Raw genomic sequence first — 18836 nt, 5'->3', positions numbered from 1 at the left:
TGCATACTGTCCTAGACAATCTATTATGACAAGCTTTCGGGCGGGTTTCCTCCCTTTCCAGAATGATTCCATTCCTTCAACGGTTGATGATTGATCATTTGAAGCGGGGACTACACGCCTACTACACTCCCTGGGAGACGATGACGCACAGGTTCCGAGTTCGACAGCAACCCAACTCGCATGGCATTTCAACTATTGGCACTATCGTTTGCAGATTCTTGGACTCGTCACAATCACTTCGTGTCTCATGCATTAGGTCCGAAATTCGTCAATGGGTCTTGTGCAGAACCGAAAAAGGAAAAAAAAAAAAAACGGTCAAGACCGCTTCTTCAGAAAGGGGAGAGAACGGGGTACTGAGATGAAGCGGAAAATAAACAAGTATACATCTCGTGCACCGAAGCAGTCATCAGTCAAACAGAAATCGATCAAAGCTCAAAGCATTGCCAGTAACGCCCCAGCATCGGACTCCTGCACCAAATACAATACAAAGCCGTCTAAAGGAGGAAAGCAGTGTTCTCTCATCACGCCTCCAGTCAAGGTGGACCAGCCGAAAAAGGGTCGCATGCACGTCGTAAGATATATAGTCGAGGAGAAGAAGAGGAGGAGCGGGAAAGCGAGGCGGAATAGGTGGTGATGTATAAAACCAGGCGGGGCGGGACACGCCGTCGACCTATGAGCTGAAAATGATCTCAAAACGCCATGAATAATGCAGTTCAGCAAGCAACTGCCAGTCGCACAGATTTGGAAAGGCCGGCATATAAGATGTCGAGTATATTCAAGAACCGGAAGTAAGTGGCATGGAAGAATCGCTTTTGTCGAAGCCAAGGTAACTTTTCCCGAATGTGCGAAAGATGAACATCGTGTCTCAGTCAGGCTGAAAGAGGTATTATCGGCGATGGTGGTGGTGTTTGGCGCTCCGTCCTCGTCTTTCCCTTCTCGCTCTTTCCTTCATTTCCTTTGCTTTAATTGCTTTTTCTTCTTTTTTTTTTGTTGTTGTTTCAGGTTTGCGGGCTCGAAAGTGGACCTCGGTGTTGATGCCCACGCTATGCGAGTCGTGAGGTGGCTTAGTCCTCCGGCTCACAGCCCATTTCAACTCAGAGCATGTCCTCCACTAAGTATGACCGGTGGGGTGACCCTGGCCAGGGAATCGGCCGATATTCTGGTCGCTTCGGTGAAGTCGGTGCCTGTGCGTGGTACAGTAACATCAGTCGGGCTGTGCTTCCAGCCCGGGTCACTGAGCTGCGCAAGCCAGGTGCTACCGAGTTCTTGCCGGAGTGCATCCAGTTCCCGTCGGTAAAAATCCTCGTTCGCCCCCCAGCCTATGCTCTGTGATACTCGCTGGGGTGCAGGACACTTTGGGGTCTGAGCAGTGGGCTGAGATTGTTCATGGTCGACATTGTCGGAGCTCTTGGGGCTTGAAGGTCTGGCCTGGGGTCCACCATCAGATTTCCATTGACGGTCGAGAGACGGCGAGGTGAACGGGTCATCAGATGATTGGAGGTGCTGAACAGGAAGAGTAGAAGGCACCACTGCACCTGGAGTATCATTACCATCAGTGGAGGGTGTCTCCTGCGGCCGATCGACGATCCTCCGCCGAGTTCCCTTTTTTCGACGAGTCGACCCCACCTCAACCTCCCCCTGGAACACACGACCAGTGGATCCCCCCTGTTCGTGAAGCAGCGGGGCTGCTTGGTTGATGGTGTTGGACGATGGTTTGCTGACCACGGCTGAGAGATCAGCCGCAGCCGATCGTATGACAGGTGCAGCTTCGGGTTCCGCAGCTCGCTCCACCAGCTGTTTCCGTTCCGTGTATCCGGGTCCGGATCCATCAATGATGATGTCTTCCGAGTACCCGGGAGTGCGCCGGAAAAGATTGAAGATGATCACGCGGTAATTGGGATGCGTTTTGACGAACGGATTGCCCGACACCCAGATCTCCCGTATCTCAGGGAGGTTGGTAAGCCGGGCAATCTCGGTCGGATCGGAGAGGTTGTTATCTCGGAGATCCAATCTCTCCAGAGAGAGCAATCTCTCGATGCCAGGGAGTGAGCGAAGGCGATTGCCACGAAGGTTGAGGGCGGTGATGGCGGGAAGAGGATTGCGGGACAGCGAGTGGAGAGATTCTATCATGCAATGCGAAAGATTCAAAGCGCGCAAGGCAACCAGAGTCGAGAGACTATCGGGGACCTCGGTAAATAGATTGGACGAAATATCGAGCGAATGCAGCGTGTTTGCTACGGGGGCGAGACCGGCAGCGGAAATGCTAGTCAGAGAGTTATCCGGAAGCCCAAGATGGCGCAAGAACCTCCACTTGGAAGCGGGAAGAATCCCAGCTAGAAGGTTGGAGGAGCTTCCGTTGCGATGACCCGAATTGTCGCTTGAGTTTGAACTACCCGAGCCGGTGCGTCTGATGCGTGAAACGTTGCCCCGGCTATGGCGGTAAGACGAGTGCTTCGAGCTAGATGGGCGCGAAGGAGATATACTCCCAGTTCGGTGACGGCTTTTCGAGCCCTCCGACGCCATCCGAACCATCGAAGCTGCTTGTGGGCTTGTACTCGTACCGAACGCGGTATCGGCGATCGGCGATCCTGGCGCCGAAAGAGAGCCAGGGGCTGGAGTCTTGTTGTTGACAGGCCGAGGGTGCACAGATTGACTCCAGCCCATCATTGGGCCATTGTTGTGGTGTCTGGTCGAACGGCGGCGGCGTTTGTCGATGTCGTCCAGCACGATCCCAGTCAGCAATTCCGCCGGGTCATCGATGTTCGCCCGCTTGATCGTCAAAGTTCGCAGTTGCTCCGACAGTCTGTCCCAACCGAAGAAGGATCGAAAGTCTATATCGATAATCTCCAACGCACTCAAATTCTTGAAGGAGTGGAGAGGCACTGCCGTGTCAAAGGGGAACTCTTCGTATCCACGGATCAGACGGGCACGGCGGTCCGGGGCTAGCCGTAGGCAAGGAATCTTGGTGAAGGCAGAGTACAGGTACTTGGTATCTGCCTCTAGAGCCGCCTTGGCCTTTTCCGACTTAGAACTCGGGTCCTTGGATACCAGTCCGAACGAGGACCAGAGCGAACTCATACCAGACATGACACTACGGACACTGGATACGGAGTGGATCGAGTCCCGATCCCCCCTGGATCGCTGGGGCTTATTCAAGAACGAGACGTAAGACTGCGAGATGTCTGTATTGATGTTTTCCAGTCTGACATTCAAGGGACCCACGGCAATGGAAAGTTCTTCGAAGCAGGAGAGGAGGTAGAAGAGATGATGAGGGGTAAGGGTGAGTTTGGCAGGCTTGACGCTCTGCGAGGCGAACCTCAACGGACCGAAGGACAGGGCCGCGGCCAGGGTAGATGAAGCCGAGCTCGCGGACGAGCCGGATTGAGTGTGTGTAGTTTGCACATTTCTGGTAGGTTGGCGTTTCAATTGCAGCGCATTCGCCAAGGCCTTCTCATGAGTTCGTACGAAACTAGCGAGGTTCTAAAAGGGGGGGGAAGCTAAGGTTAGAGTACAATGGCATTGAGGGCGCGCAGCGCAACAAACCAACCGCGGGCATAGCAACCGTGCGAGGGAACACTAACCTTGATGAAAAGCTGTCCATCTTCACTGTTCAGCTTCTCCATAACGGGAAATGCTTTCGCCCAACAAGACAAAGATTTATCTAGCTAGGCGGACTCTTGAAGAGGGACGCTCAAGTACTCGTAGTATGGGCAGCAAGAGTCGACATCTTGCTGGCCAAGGCACTCAAAGGGAAAGAAGCTGCGAACCGTGGCAGAGTCAGCGGTGACTCATGGAGGATGGCATAGGCAGACAGAACTCGACAAAGGACGATAAGGCTGAGGGGGGAGAGTGATGATGAAAATACCTTAATAGGATATGCAGGAGGTACTGGCAGCAATAATCAACAAATGTGAATACAACAGACACAATAAGCCGCCCACCACAACAACAATGTAAGATCGAAGAAAATAAAAGTTGGGGGAATGGAAAGGACACGCAATAAAAGGGGATATCCTCGAAGCCAGTTGAGAAGAAGCTTGTCACCGGGACAAAGCTGAGGAGGGAAGAGGGAGAAGATGAAGCAGAAGGTAATCACCACAAAAGGAGAAGATGGGATGGAAGATGGGATGGGATGGGATAGATAGAGATAGATAGAGGAAAAAGAGGACCGGGGGGAGCTAATATGCACTGCAGGCACCACGGACCTACTGGTTTAGCCTAGTGGGTGTGGTACGTGACGGGGGGTGGTGGAAGAGGAAGTGGAGGGGGGCGGCCAAAGTGGAGTCTGCGATGTGCACCGGAGCCATCAGCTGAGGGAGGAGGGGGTTTTAGGGGGGTGGTGGGTGGTAAGCCGTGGATGATAAGGTAAATTATTTATCGTGACAGATAGATACTATCTTTTTGTTTTTTTGCCTTTCTCCAGAAATGGACTTTGGAGACGGGACGAGGAGGGTGGTGGAGAGTGAGAAAAAGAGAGGATAAGGCAAGAAGGATAAGCGAGGTGAATCACAGGCTGAGAAAATCATCACTTACTTAATAGTCAAGACAGTAATTATCTCTGATTTCTCGGTCACCAGAAAGGTATCAATTGATTCAATGGAAAGGGGGTGAAGAAAAAGAGATTTCGGAGAGAGAATAAGATAACTAATAGGGAGGAAAAAAAGAGAAAAGAGGCAAGATGGGCGGGCTGGCGATACCTACTAATATAAATTATTATCATATAATATCTTCTGGCTGTTATCATCTTCTGCCTTCCCTTTGGTCAGGGAGCCGCTGCACCGGGCGTGGTCGAAGTACGTAGTACATGCATAGTACGTACCGTACGGTATGACTCCAGTGGATACCGGATAGTACTAGGTTACTCTGTTAGTTGCTTGTCTTTCAAGGATGGTCAACTCGATTAGGGGAAAAAAGAATCGGTTTCTTTCTCCTTTGACACGCTACTCTCTCCCTCAACCGACTTTTTGACCACCCTTGAGGCGCGCATCTTCAAAGACAACGATGATTTCGGTGGCAACTTTTTTGAGGGGGTTCTTTTGGGCCATACGAACAACTGGTTGAGTTAGACAAGAATCCATTCTTGTGAGAATAATTACGGACTTGAGGCGGCCCCCGTCCGCCCTCTTCTCCTCTTCCCTATCAGAGTGCGACCTCATACATGGCAAGAATTGGCCTGCCTACGGTCGAGGGCATGTTTGGACTCAAATTTCCATACCTCGAATGGCTGATAGCCTTCTCCGGAAACTCTATCTAGCGGGGGAGGCACGGCCGAATATTCAACGTTGATCCGAACGTGATAAAAGAGATACTGGAGATTGGCGAGCGTCCACCGGTGCCTCTGGGCGTACCATCGGATGAGGGAAAGTTTCTCCTTCAGTGACTTCATGGCTCTTGCATTGTTGGTTTCAAGTCTGGAGTATCAAACAAACACAATTCCTTACTCCCGCGCACGACTAAACTGGACTATGACAGACTGCTTCATCAGATCGTGATCCATTCTTCTCTCTCTTTTTTTTTCGGATGGGGGCGTTGACTCAAAGTGGAGCATCTCTCCAACAGTGACCTTGAGAAAGCGGATTTCCCGATCGCCCGACCCTTGAACTTGGCTGATGCAGCACGGAGGTTGTAAGTATTGTAATGGATCGCATATTGCAGCGAATAATGATGGAAGTGGCAGTGGAAGCGCCGACGCACACACCATGTTGATCCTTCTTCTACTTCGTTTCTTACGAAGCGACTAATGTAAGTCAGTTGTGAATGGTCCGATTTCTATTTCCCTTCTACTTCGCTTCTTCTTTTAGGGGGAACGAAGAAGGAGAAGGAGAGGGGGGTTGGCTCCAGTATGCTGCAGGTTCGGGGGTATGTAAAATTATCATGATGATAAAAATAAAATCTCAGAACAGGCATTGAATGAAAATGCAAAGTGCACCAGCGGGACGAGCAATTGGACCGTCGGTGTCCAAACATCCCGTGATTGGCAGTTCACCCCCAACTGTGCAGCTGATAGCGCCCTGGCGAACTTCCGAGTATATCGCGCTCGGGCGAATCAGCCTGCGCCCTCCAGCCACTGTGCATAACGCTTTACTTGTCCCGGTATTAGAGCATCAATCCCTGCCAGGTCACTTGTAGACAATTACAGACTTGTCTGACACTAGGGAACTAAAGGGGACCGGCGATGGATATCGGACAGGGCCAAAATAACATCATGGCTTTCCCGATGTCGTTACTGAACGGAGGCTTGAGGCCTTGGGGCGCTTTAGTGACTGGAACTAGGATCGTACCTAAGGTATGTACAAGAAATGACCATACAGTAGCGGCATCGAGGAAGTGATTACTCGGGACAGGCTTTCGATCCTCTTGTATGGATGGGAAGATTTGAACACATCTCAACAACAGTGTGGAAATCTCTTTCCGGCCGCATGTATGGGCTAATTACTGCATCTCAATATATGCATCGGCCTTTTAGCTGAAACTCGGAAGGAGACTTCGCTTATTCCGAAGGGACCTTTTGGTTGTACGGGGTGAAGTACTCTAAAGTTATTATTATTTTCACCCCCATCTCTCTCCTTTTTTTCTCTCTCTTCCTCAAGTGTGTCAGCAGGGGAATCACAAAATCTTACTCTGTTATCTCGCACTGACGGACTGACATTCCTGAGAGGCTCAAGTGTGGAGCCTTGTGGCTCATGAGGGATTCTCATCTCTAAGCATCAAGTGACTGCAGCCCACTCGGAATCCGTAAAAGTGATCGGGTCACCCGTCATGACGAAAGTAGTCCTCGACACCACCACCACCCCTTGAGTTTCTGAATAATTCCTGACCACGCCCTGTCTATCTTCCTGTCTCTTCGGAGATGGGGATCAACAGGTGCGCCGTGCACAACGGCCAGTTCGAATTTCGGATGATGTGCTGTGTGGTTATCTCGATGACCAAACCTTAAAAGGCAAAGAGGGAAGAACCAAAACAAAAAAGAAGTCTCTTCGGCACCTTTTCAAATCATCGATTATGGATCGCAGTCGCTTTTCCCGCTGTCACACCGCTTTCTTGTTGACGCTATTCCCATTCATCACACCACACACATTCTTCTCTCTGTCTCCCAGTGCCCACTTTTCGTCTCAGTGATAACATCATCTGGCCCATAATTCCTACGCCCGTCCCCTTTGTGATGGTTTTAGTGTCATTGTCAGTCGCTCGCATTCCATGGCCCACGTTCCCGGCGATCCTCCATATGCTCTCGATCGCAACGAGGGGTAGATACAGTACCTAGTGTCGAATCTTCGATGGATGACGTCCATGGAGGGCCCTGATACTGGTGGATGGCCCGTGACCGCTCTCTCTCTCTCTCTCTCTCTCTCTCTAGCTGCCTCACTCATAGTATACGTAGGCCAGAGAAGATTCGAGGCGGACGGTATCCATATCGCAATGTCGTTTGCCCAGTCACAACTCGAGCAAAGGTCAAGTCTCGCGATAATGATGCTGATAGTGGACACCTATTCTGGTTCTCTCCGCCAATTCATGTCTCAAAGAAGCTGCGCCGGGAATAGTTGTTTTCCTCATGCCCTTGCCTATCCAAGGCGTTGGTTTGGAGTCGGATCCTACCATCCATTGGAGGAGGTGCTTTCTCATCTTGCCCCAAGGATACCTACACCTACACCTACACCTACACCGTACGGAGTTACAACGCAACAAGCTTATTCGCGCTGCGATCTACCGGGAGTTATCGGGCGATTCTCGGTCCAACGTCATTCGCAGTAAAAAGAGCATCGCGATGTTCCCAGTAAAGTAGATTCAAGCCTGAAGAGAAGGTCCGGCCCTGTTCCATGCGCTGTGTAGCATGCTAGGAGGTTCCGCGGGAGAGCCAGTATCTGTACTGTACGTTGTGGCGGAAAGGGCTTTCGATTGTTATGCGAGGAGGTGTCGGTTCCCTCTCCAGCCCTTATGCATTGCCTTGTTTACGACAATCCCTGCTTCAAGCCTGTCTCACTGGGCGGAAGGTTCAACTGCTTGGCGAGGGGATTCCCGTCCACTCTCCGCTGCGCTGTAGGAATGCTGAAAGAAACAGGTCTGTCTGGAAGTGGCACAAAGAATACTCGTATACCAGGGTTCAATGGAATGGGAGCGAGCAACCTTCACCACAAGCCCAGCTTGATGTAAACGCCATCCGACCAATCACCGATTGAAAAAGGACGAGGCGCACATGACCATTATGACATCGGATTCTGCTTTGTCAGTGAAGGCAGCGCTTCATTCTTTTCAACAAAGGGGGGCGCTAAATTAAACCCTCTCGACCAAGGTCCTGGGAGTATTGTAGTTTCCAGTAGACTTCGTAGTTTGATGATGGCAGGAAGTTGAAGTGAAAAAGCCGGGTCCGGTTGTGGGAGACCGAAGGTGGAGACTTTTTGGCCCTTAGGAGAGGATCGGACGACTCAATGGATTGAATGGCGGGTCTCCACTGCAGTCAATCGCTCGAATCATGAATGATCAGCATTCGCTCGACGAGGCGCAATTATCATGCCAATCAGAGTTGATCGTGCATCCCGTTTGCTAGTAGATTTTTTTTTCCTCTCCTCGCTGCCCTTCTTTTCCCCCAGCAACTGACAAAATGCACGCAGCGATAATGCCAAGAATGACGGTCATAGGTTGCAGACCGGGCGGCCTCGCCGCAGTTACTTACTTACATACGTAGTTACAGCATTTACATACGGAACTGGCGAAAGACGGAGGGAAAAGGAAAAAGGAAAACACCGAGGCTTGATCTGCATGCACTAGGCAGGATATGGTAAATCATAGGCGCAACCTTGAACTGAACGGGCTCACAGACTCATAGTAAGGATTAAGGCTCACTCTGACGCACCCCACCGCTTTAGGAAAGCAGCATAAGAGCGTAGAGACGGCATAATAGCACTGACTCTCCTATACGTGCCGTCATGCCGTCGCTGCGAAGGTCCAATATACGCACATTCCGACGACTATCAAGCCAGGAAGATATCTAGGTAAGCGGCTATCGTGCTGGAGAAGTCATGGCTTCCCTGGTTGAAGATAGTTGAAATCTTGTTCAAGGGCGATAGACTGCAAGCTACTCGAGAAATCCCGGCTGCACAAAGGCGAGCGAAGGGAAGGGAAAAAAGAAAACAAGTTGCGCTGAACTTGTGGTGGTATGGCGCGACTGCAGATTGGTATCATTTGCTCCCAGCACGCGAATGCAACACCCAATCCTCCTAATCCTGCCACTGCAATATAACCTTTCCAAGCAGTGGCTGAACCCCGGACAAGGGACTAGCAGGGTCGAAAGGAAGAAGACCTGGGAGTTTAGCCTGCAGCACCCGTTATCAGGATCCAATTCGTTGTTCGGTCTTGATCCTGCTAATGAAATGGCGCACCAATGAACAGAGCCAGAACGAAGGTTCGAACTATCGCCATATCACCAGTTTGCATTGCTGACCATCCTGGCCAGTAGACGTCTCCGAGGGCCGTCGAAGCTGAACCCTCTGCTATTTCTGTCTAGGAGCTTCGGTAATTTTACCCCGCAATCTGGGATGTGCCGGGATTGTCATTAATATCAAACAGACGGACAAACATACATACATACAGTACGCCATGCGGTCAGCTCAGACCCTGCACATTTCTTTGTCGCACTGATATTGATATGCCGACCGACGGCAAATTGAGATCTGGGCGGCTAATGGAATTGACGGGATGCATCCGGTGATGGTGGTGGTGGTGGTGGTGGTGGTGGCAGTGGCAGTACTGTACATTGTATGTACATCCATCCATTGTTCTAAACCTGTCAATAAAGCACGGGTTGCCATGCAGCTGAGACCCCACGAACTTCTTCCTCAGCTCCACGGAGTCAACTCCTTCTCAGCCGATGTGTGCCAGTGCCACTCCCTTCTGTTATCAGGGGGTGGGAGTGACTTACATATACCTATGATTAGAGCACCTTCCCGAATTACTGGCCTGTAAGAAGCCGTCGAAGCATGTACAGGTGCGATCACCCGAGTCCTGCCCACAGCCGTCCGCGTGTTTCGTCAGGCATGTGCGGGCGCAATACGGAGGGGAAGAGGGGGGAAATACACATTCCTCTCAACGTCCCCCCGGACTTCACGGTCCCCCTTGGTTATGTAAGTCTTTAGTCCTGGGATGAGCCTGTCGGATGATCAAGGGTCACCCGGGAAGTGATTTACAAGCTTCCTCGTCTGCACTGTCGATCTATCAATAACACAGACCCCTCCTCGGATTACAAATGACAAGGAAGGGATGTTCAATTTTTAGTGTTCTTGATAAACTTCAAAGTCTCCATGGAGGGACAAGATATGCGACAGCATCAAGGAAGAGATGAAAACCACTGCATAACTCGGCGTGCAGAAACGAGATGATGCCGCAAAAGCAAAGTGATAGAGCATATGTTTGTCACCCAGCTGCATCTCCTGTCAAGTAGTTCTATCGTCGCCAAGACTCAGCTTGCGAGGACACCGAGGTGCGTGTTGCAGCATCAGATGCATAATAGGAGAGATCAGATGGAAGACGAGGGGGTGAGGGTCCGTGTCCTGTACGGAGTCCGGTACTTTGTGCACCGTCGACCCTTTAATGTACTGTAGTATAGCCGGGCTTCTTGTTAGTCTCTATGGTAGATATTCGACCGAGTCTTATCGCATGGAGTTGTTGGTATCCTTCCATATAGTCCGACAGTCCATCAATGCAACAGGTTAGACTCGGGACCCATGGTTCGCTGCCCGCCGGACAGAGCGGGGTTGATGAAGGTCCGTCACCGGTTGCCAAGCCACTTTCCCAATCCTTGCACGGATAAATGTGTGTGGCGCATAAATCCGGAAAAGGGGCGGTGCAGCAACTGACCCGTGACGTCGGTGCCTCGTGCGTCACTAATTTACCCTTCCCCCCTCCCCGGTATCACCCTATGACACCGTCCAATCTTCTACTCTCCTCTCTCAACATGCATTATCGTCAAACATGAACGGAGCTGAAAAGTCTACAGCGACCGAGATCTACGATCCTAGCGCCATCCCTGACTATGACCGCGATTTCATCAACCCCGATGATCTGCGACAATTCGAGAACGCCCTGACCGACCAGGGGGCCTCACCATTGGTGGCCCTCAACGACTGGCGTCCGATATACCAGCGAGTACGGAAAGACCGTGGCCGTCGCAAAGGCCCGCGACGGACCAAGGATGAAACCAGGGAAGGGGTGCTTTACACATTTCTGAAGTGGCCGTTCCTGCTCATCGTCTTTGGCTGGATTACGGCCCTGGCTATCGCCTACGCTTTGACGCGTATCTACATCGTTCTGTATGAGCACTGGGTCTCATGGAGGGGCCGGCGACAACGGCTCAGGAGGCAGCTTCATGCGCAGACCAACTATCGCGACTGGCTGAAAGCCGCCCAAGCGCTCGATGACTACCTCGGCAATCAGCGGTGGAAGGAAACAGATGAATATGCCTACTACGACCACCTCACCATCAACAACCTGGTGAGGCAGTTGCGGAAGGCGAGAAGAGAGGCAGAGCGTGAGATGCACGATAAGGGTGGCGGACCGGGAGAGACGCCTGCAGCTGAGGAGCTGTGCACCTTGCTGGAAGCGTGCGTCAAGAATAACTTCGCTGGCGTGGAGAACCCCCGACTCTACAGTGAGGCCTACTCGGGGACCAAGAACCTGGTTCAAACGTACATGGACGAGCTGCATGCATGCATCCAGGTGGTTTCGGAGTCCAAGACGATCAGCAACCAGGAGAAATTGCGCCATTTCAAGCATTTGGACACCAACTTTGGACGAACCGCGCTTTGTCTCTCCGGTGGCGCTACATTCGCATACTACCACTTCGGTATCGTGCGTGCGCTTCTAGATAACAATATCTTACCGGAGATCATCACGGGGACATCTGGAGGAGCGCTGGTTGCTGCTTTGGTCGCTACCCGCACTGATGAGGAACTGAAACAGCTCCTTGTTCCTGCACTCGCCCACCGGATCAAGGCCTGCCACGAAAGCTTTCCGAAGTGGTTCATGCGCTGGTGGCGGACAGGCGCTCGGTTTGACACTCTCGAGTGGGCCCGTCAATGTAGCTGGTTCTGCAGGGGGTCGATGACATTTCGAGAGGCATATGAACGAACGGGGCGCATATTGAACGTCTCCTGTGTCCCGTCGGACCCTCATTCGCCCACGATCCTGGCCAACTATCTTACCTCACCCGATTGTGTCATCTGGAGTGCTGTCCTGGCATCCGCGGCAGTCCCTGGAATCCTGAATCCTGTTGTGCTGATGACCAAAAAACGCGACGGCACACTTGCTCCATACTCCTTTGGACACAAGTGGAAGGACGGTAGCCTGCGCACAGACATTCCCATCAAAGCTTTGAATCTACATTTCAACGTCAACTTCACCATTGTTTCGCAGGTAAGACTTAAATTTTTTTGAAGCGGCCGGGAGAAAAAAGACACTAACGCTCTTCACTCTTACACAGGTCAACCCTCATATCAACCTTTTCTTTTTCAGCTCTCGAGGCTCGGTCGGCCGACCAGTCACCCACCGCAAGGGTCGAGGCTGGCGCGGAGGATTCCTGGGCTCCGCGATCGAACAATACATCAAGCTCGACATGAACAAATGGCTCCGGGTTCTGAGGCATCTCGAGCTTCTTCCCCGTCCACTAGGCCAAGACTGGAGCGAGATCTGGCTTCAGAAGTTCAGCGGCACCGTGACCATCTGGCCCAAGACCATCCCCTCGGATTTCTGGCACATCCTCTCGGACCCGGACCCCGAGCGTCTGGCGCGCATGCTACGTGTCGGTCAACAGAGCGCCTTCCCCAAGATCCAATTCATCAAGAACAGACTCAAGATCGAGATCGCCGTCGTCCAGGGACTGCACAAGTGCACGAACCCCGGCGGTCGAGGCCCGTCCCCGGCGCCGTCGCCATGGCGTCCGAACGGAGGCTCGGATAGCAGCAACCCCGCCGACACCTTATCCCAGCGGTTGGACCAGAGCTTCCCCGAACGACAGACACACCACATCAGCGACGAAGACACGCATCATTTAATGGATACGTCCTACTCGGACCTGTCCTCGGCAGAGGAATCCTCCCGCGCATCGTCCCGGATGCGGTTGCGGGTCCCGGAACCCCGACGGGGGAGTTCGGGGAGCAATATCTTCGAAGAGATGCGCCGCCAATCGGCCGTGTTCTTCGACGACGTGGACATGTATGGTGAGAACGATGCACTCCGCGGAGGATAGGCGGTTGTATCCCCGTCCAATCGTCAAGTCGCCCAACTATCTCGCGTGAATTATTTTTTCCTTTCATACTTCTTATTTAGCCATGCTTATTACGGAGGTGATTTTGGTTATTCTAGCCCCATTGCATCCTTTTCCTCTATTTGCCCTGTCTAGTTTAGATCATCTCACCCAAGGTCCTGTATCTTTGCACCACATCCACTTACTATAAGTTAGCTAGACGTTAGATCCATTGTATATTACACATATTACATACGTTTGTCCCAACCAAATACAACCAAGACTCCCAAAAACCGAAGATACCAGAAATTACCTCAATACCCAAACAGCCGCAAGTACCCCGTACCTAGTACAACAAACAGCCCCGAGCGATCTTCCCCTTCATCGAATAGTAGATAGGTACCCACTGCAGTGATCACCCTTTAACCCACCCAATCACTGAAAACATTCAGCCAGTAACTACCGCTGTAAGTTAAGTACTCATACCTATTTCCAAGTTCGCAATGATCCCCTCGCCATAGACAAATACTATGTAATTCACCCCATGAAGTAGCCATCCAATTCATTCCCTACATTAATCCCTAAATTCCTATTGAGTCCCCCCGCCTTCCCTTCCATAATCGGGTCAAAAAGAAATTCCCTTCCAATTGACAAACATCGAAATCGACTTGAATCTGCAGATCATAGTCCGTGCGCAAGGGAAAATGCGGGGGTAGCCCGCTCTATTGCCACTGTGTCGTAGCTGCTACGAGTAAGTATAAGTATATGCTGGGGATATTAAGAGGTGGATGACGTGAACTTATGTCGCTCTTGTCTCTGATTAGCGGACTCTGAGGTTGATGAATATTGATTGGTTGGTACGTGGTGATCTTATTTTTCATCGGGATGTGTCGGGGGAGGGCGTGTCTGCCGTATAGGTTAAGTGATTATGCAGATAGGGATAGGAGGGGAGGTCTAGCGAGGAGATGAACGGTGGCGACTGCGTAGCTGTGGACATCAAACAGCAAACAGCAGGCAAGGGACATGGCGATGGTATCCGATTGCGATACTCCAAACCTTATATTCGACTACCTACGTAGGACCCTGTTTGACAGTTTGGCGTGTGGGGGATTAGACTACCGTCTACATGTACGATCGCTCGCAAGTGCATGGCATGCCAAGCTTATTATCCGGAAATTGAATCGCTGCCTCACGATCTGCCCATTTAGAGTAAGTATGACTTCATGGATTGCCACAGACAGTTATGCACCTCCCTAAATAACCAGCCATTGGGCAGTCACCTGCTGCGCAGATCGGATGTCACCGCTCAGGGCGTAGATGTTCTGCAATGCTACCGCGGCTTCCCGCGAAAAGTCCTCCACGAAGGGAGCAGCGCCTTCATCGTTCCCGGCGCTTGCATCGGCCATGACAACATCGTCGTGCTCTTTTATCAATCCAGGGCTTGGCCGGGAATCCGGTTTGGATTGCGCTTGGATCTGTTTGCCCATCTCTAGCACGCGATGGTACCCTTCGGCCGCTAGATGCGCGAGCCCCAGGGTGTGCCAGACGCGGGCGAAGTTGAATTCCATCTCCTGCCGCTCGGAGAGCAGCGACCCTGGCCGTTCGCGGACACGTCGATACTCCTGCATGAAGGAGAGTCCCTGCATGATGAGGTAGTGCCGGTTCTCGGACTGTCGTTTTAGGGACTGGTGGATGTAGCAGAGGGCGATGGACAGCAGGACCACGGGATTCTGGTCGTCCAGCGCGTAGGCACGGAAGAGGTAGTTCAGAGCCGGGTAGAAACTGTTGCCGGAGTACAAGATCTGCCCGTACAGCACTATCAAAGCGATATCCATCTCTTCGGCCGAGATGGCTTCTCCCGTCTCGTCGCGCGTTGATAGGGAGGCTCGCTCTTGATAGATCGACTCTCGCGGCCGGTTCGGTCGGGCCCCCGCGATATTGTCTGGTAGGGTGAAGTCCATGGCCTTGATCTGACGCAGCATGAACTTCATGTTGGGGGAAGAATGGAAGAGGGACCGCTGAGGGTCACCGCTGAGACGGCTCAGCATGGCAAACAGGCGATACGTGTCTGTCACGAATTGGTATTCTTTGATGAACCAACGCGCCTCGTTCGCGAGGGTCTCTTCGTCCTGCATTCGAAGAGCGCAAGCTGACAAAAGGGTTAGTGCTGATCTGAAGATAGATTACTGGTATACTCACTAAACCAACAGACGTGAATCATCCGGGTGCTGGGTTTAGAATGGTACCAGACGCTGGCATCTGCAGCGGCTGCAAGCGTATCATACGCTTCGTCAGATTCGCCTTGCGCCGCCACATAGAGAGCATACTGGAGAAACAGATCGAGCCACTCCTCGAAGCTGATCCCGTGATAATCAGTAGGGATAGTGCCCTGCAACGGCTCGTCCGTGATATTCCCTAGAAACCTGTCAGTGTGGTACCTACTTACGAAGAATGGCGAGTTCGTACCTAAGGACTCATGAAGACGACCTGCCATCTCTTGCATCTCATCAATAAGGCTTCGGCCCTTGCCCTTCTTTCTCTGTGCCTCTCGCGAGTACCCCAAGAAGGTCATGTGCCGTTGAAGTGGATAGAATACTCGGTTGGAACGGAATTCGCGTAACAGAGCATCGGCGATATCCAGCCAGTCTTCCATGGCCTCATCGCTCCCACTTTTGACTGCGTCATGTAACTGGAGGAGCTTGCCGTAGAGGAACTGCACGTTGGCTTTCCTCTGTCCTTCATCGAATTCGACCTGCCTCTTGTTCAAGGCTGGTGCAGCAGGGGTGGTGAGGACGGCGGCCGTCGGCATGTCTGGGGAGACTGATTCTGGCACGACAGACCCCGATTCCGCTGATCGAAACTCCATCGCTAGCTGTTCCAGTCTTGTGTCCTTTCGTCGTCTATGGGCCCGGGTTTCCTGTCTCCCGAGAAGAACTGCTTCGTTGACGAATCTGAGCGCCTGCTCGGTCATTCCAATCTCTTCATATAATTTCGCAAGCTGGACTCGTGAGTCGATATGTTGCGCGTCATACTCTGCCACGGTAAGGTAGCAGTTTTCTGCATCTTCCAGTTTGCCCAATAGCCGGTAGCAGTCACCAAGGGCCATGAAGAAGCCAACATCTGCATACTCATTTGTCTGCTGCAATGGAGTATAGAATCTGAGCGCCTCTTGGAGCAACCCGACTTCCTTCAGAGCATCCGCGACCTCACGGAACAAGTCTCCATAATCATATAATCGAGCATCCTCCGAGGTGTCTTCTGGATCCAACCATTCGAAATGATGCAATGCTTCATCTTTGTGGTCATACCCCATCTTGAGTCGGAATAGACCAAGTTTGATTCGGAGTTCCAGTGGTAGACCCAATCCATACGAATCGCGATGCCAGCGTCGCGGAATATATCCATCCGTCTTTATCCGTCGAGGCGAATCATCCGCGTCCCACTCGCGATCATCTTCGTGGAATTCTTTCCACATTGTATCCTGATTCCGACCCAGCAGCCACCTGGACAGGTTCTTGGTGGCCTTCAGCCCCTCGAAAGGACGGCCCACCATGCTGTGCAGTTCAGCATAAATGTTGACATCCGACCAGGAAAAATCAGGCACATCCTGGGGCTCATAAGTCAGAATGTAATCCATGCTCTTCGACCATATATCGACCGCCTTGTGGGGCTCCTGAGTATCAATCAACGTCTCTGCAAGATGGCGGAGCGCTCGCGTGTCGTTTGGCCGCTCACGCAGGATCCTCTCATATTCAGTCGCAGCTTTTCCGTTGTGGTTGAGCTCCCTGTAGATGGCCGCTCGCTGGAACCTGACCGTGTAATTTTGTGGTTGAATATCGAGCACTCGACTATAACAATAGACGACGTCGTTCAAGGCGCTTGTGCGGTCCTCCCCGCTGCGGTCCAGAATCATCCTGGCCACTTTGGCCCATACCCCCGGGTCCTTTGGTCGCGTATGAGCACCGTTAAACAATGCCGTCAGCGCTTTGTCGTGCTCACCCTGGGCCAAGAAGATTTCGGAAAGAAGCGAATGCGCAGCAAACATCTCGGGGTTGACCTGAATGGCTTGCTTGACCAAGACAATGGCACGGTCATAATCTCCATCAATGAATGCGGAGGTGGCCTCAGAGTGCAGGATCTTGAATTCCGGGCTCGGTTCCAATGGCTTGCGAGGGCCTCGTTTAACTCCTTTCATGCCTCGGGCACCATAGCGGCCACTAAAGGGACCTTTCTTGCGACGACGACGGCGCGAGACTGAATCACTGTCGTCTCCGTCATCTGGATGGGCTTCATATTCTTCCTCGTCCCTGTTATCCGTCAGTATCGACTGTAGAAAGGGTCAATGTCGCATACGTTTCTTCCTCTGAAGACAAGGAATAGAGAGAGTCTGAGTCGACATCCTCTTCGGCATATTCGCCCATAGCTTCGTCCCCGGGCTGTTCGTCTGGTGGTTGTGTATCATTCCCGGTGAACAAGTCTCTATAGAGACGAGGGTCCAAGACGGAGTGGATGGAAGGCTCTGGCTGAGCCGGTGGCTGGTGACCCTGCCATGGGTAGTGCATTGTCTCGTTAACAGCCGGGTAGCCATAATCATCCAGAGATTGCCCGTGCGGTGGGTGGATATTGTCCGGATACTCCATGGTATTGGACAATTATGCTACTACTTGATAAGGTTTGAGCACAGTGCTCTCGATGGGTAGGGGGTTTTGAGCCTTGCGGGGACGACAAGTCATGCAGGAATAAGGGTCTGGATCCTCGGAAGCGGTTCTTAGGCCGGGCAGGGATCGTCAGCTGCCTGCACAGATGGTCTAGACTGGAAGCGGTCGTAGTGGCGTGTTCTCAAGGATCATGTAGCGGATTTAGACTATGGAACCAAGGGTGAACCATCATTTGGGGGGAGGGGGGGCGGGGGACTATGCAATGCGAAGCACTTGAAAAGAAAAGAAAAAGCCCCGTCAAAGGAAACAAGCACTTTGAAGTTTGGAGGGGGAAAAGTGTGGATGGTCGAACGAGGTTGCAAAGGGTGTGTCTAGACCATGTTTAGAAACAGTCAAGAATTCTGAAGGGTGCCAGGATCAAAGAAAAACGGAATGTTTTTGTTTATCATGGCATCCGATAATAATGGTTATGCAAGCGATCAAGATAAGAAGAATGGTAATGAAGATAATAATGAAGGGAAGGAAAGAGAACCAACCCTACTAAGAAGCAGCGCCGCCCGTCGCGCAGAACACCCCAAGGTATCTAGGCGGCCAGACCAGTCCGTTTAGAGTAGGAGGTTTCACTGTTTCAAGGCAAATAGCTTGTTGTTGAATAATAGAAGCAGAAAGGGTTATTCATTTTGTGGAATGTGATGCTGGTTGAAGAAGTAAGAGAACAAGAGGAAAGAAAGAAGTTTTGTGGTGGTGGCTGTACTGTAGTTTACTTTACAGTAGAAGAAAGTCAGTCCAGTGACTTTTTTACCCGCTTGCCTTTTTCTCCTGGTGGCTTTTGCGCGCTCTCTCTTTGCGCTCTCACTCTCTCTCACTCTCTCTCTTATTCTCTTCTTCTAATACTTCTTCCCTCTCTTCGTCCTCTTCTCCTCCTCCCACTTGGCGGCCCCCCC

At 51.8% G+C, this 18836-nt stretch overlaps 3 protein-coding genes across 3 annotated transcripts; 1 reads left to right on the top strand and 2 right to left on the bottom strand.

Moving 5' to 3' along the window:
* Positions 1-861: 861 nt before the first annotated feature.
* On the bottom strand, positions 862-3774 carry BO97DRAFT_157080 (leucine-rich repeat domain-containing protein). Its single transcript, XM_025690205.1, has 2 exons — positions 3582-3774; positions 862-3480 (listed from the first exon to the last, which is right to left on the bottom strand). Exons 1-2 carry the CDS (start codon positions 3621-3623, stop codon positions 1090-1092), a joined length of 2433 nt encoding a protein of 810 aa, XP_025548842.1. The 5' UTR covers positions 3624-3774; the 3' UTR covers positions 862-1089.
* A 7151-nt stretch (positions 3775-10925) lies between these two features.
* Positions 10926-13512, top strand: BO97DRAFT_395624 (patatin-like phospholipase domain-containing protein). Its single transcript, XM_025694041.1, has 2 exons — positions 10926-12405; positions 12473-13512. Exons 1-2 carry the CDS (start codon positions 10966-10968, stop codon positions 13235-13237), a joined length of 2205 nt encoding a protein of 734 aa, XP_025548841.1. The 5' UTR covers positions 10926-10965; the 3' UTR covers positions 13238-13512.
* Positions 13513-14487: 975 nt separating this feature from the next.
* Positions 14488-17874, bottom strand: BO97DRAFT_395620 (TPR-like protein; the record flags this gene model as incomplete). Its single annotated transcript, XM_025694040.1, has 4 exons — positions 14488-15383; positions 15434-15649; positions 15701-17541; positions 17606-17874. The coding sequence occupies 4 exons, from the start codon at positions 17872-17874 to the stop codon at positions 14488-14490; spliced, it is 3222 nt and encodes a 1073-aa protein (XP_025548840.1).
* Between the last annotated feature and the right edge of the window lie 962 nt (positions 17875-18836).

The sequence above is a fragment of the Aspergillus homomorphus genome (genome assembly GCF_003184865.1).
Source record: "Aspergillus homomorphus CBS 101889 unplaced genomic scaffold BO97scaffold_35, whole genome shotgun sequence".
NCBI classification, from domain to species: domain Eukaryota; kingdom Fungi; phylum Ascomycota; class Eurotiomycetes; order Eurotiales; family Aspergillaceae; genus Aspergillus; species Aspergillus homomorphus.
The sequence above is the reverse complement of the archived record's forward strand: the minus strand, read 5'-3'. Positions and strand labels throughout refer to the sequence as shown.

What these genes read in the sequence shown, in the direction of transcription:
- BO97DRAFT_157080 (XM_025690205.1), bottom strand. Translation starts at nt 3,623, where the DNA reads ATGGAGAAGCTGAACAGTGAAGATGGACAGCTTTTCATCAAG. An exon ending in ATGGACAGCTTTTCATCAAG is followed by an intron (nt 3,481 to 3,581) that starts GTTAGTGTTCCC and finishes CCCCCCTTTTAG; the next exon opens with AACCTCGCTAGTTTCGTACG.
- BO97DRAFT_395624 (XM_025694041.1), top strand. Translation starts at nt 10,966, where the DNA reads ATGAACGGAGCTGAAAAGTCTACAGCGACCGAGATCTACGATCCTAGC. An exon ending in ACTTCACCATTGTTTCGCAG is followed by an intron (nt 12,406 to 12,472) that starts GTAAGACTTAAA and finishes ACTCTTACACAG; the next exon opens with GTCAACCCTCATATCAACCT.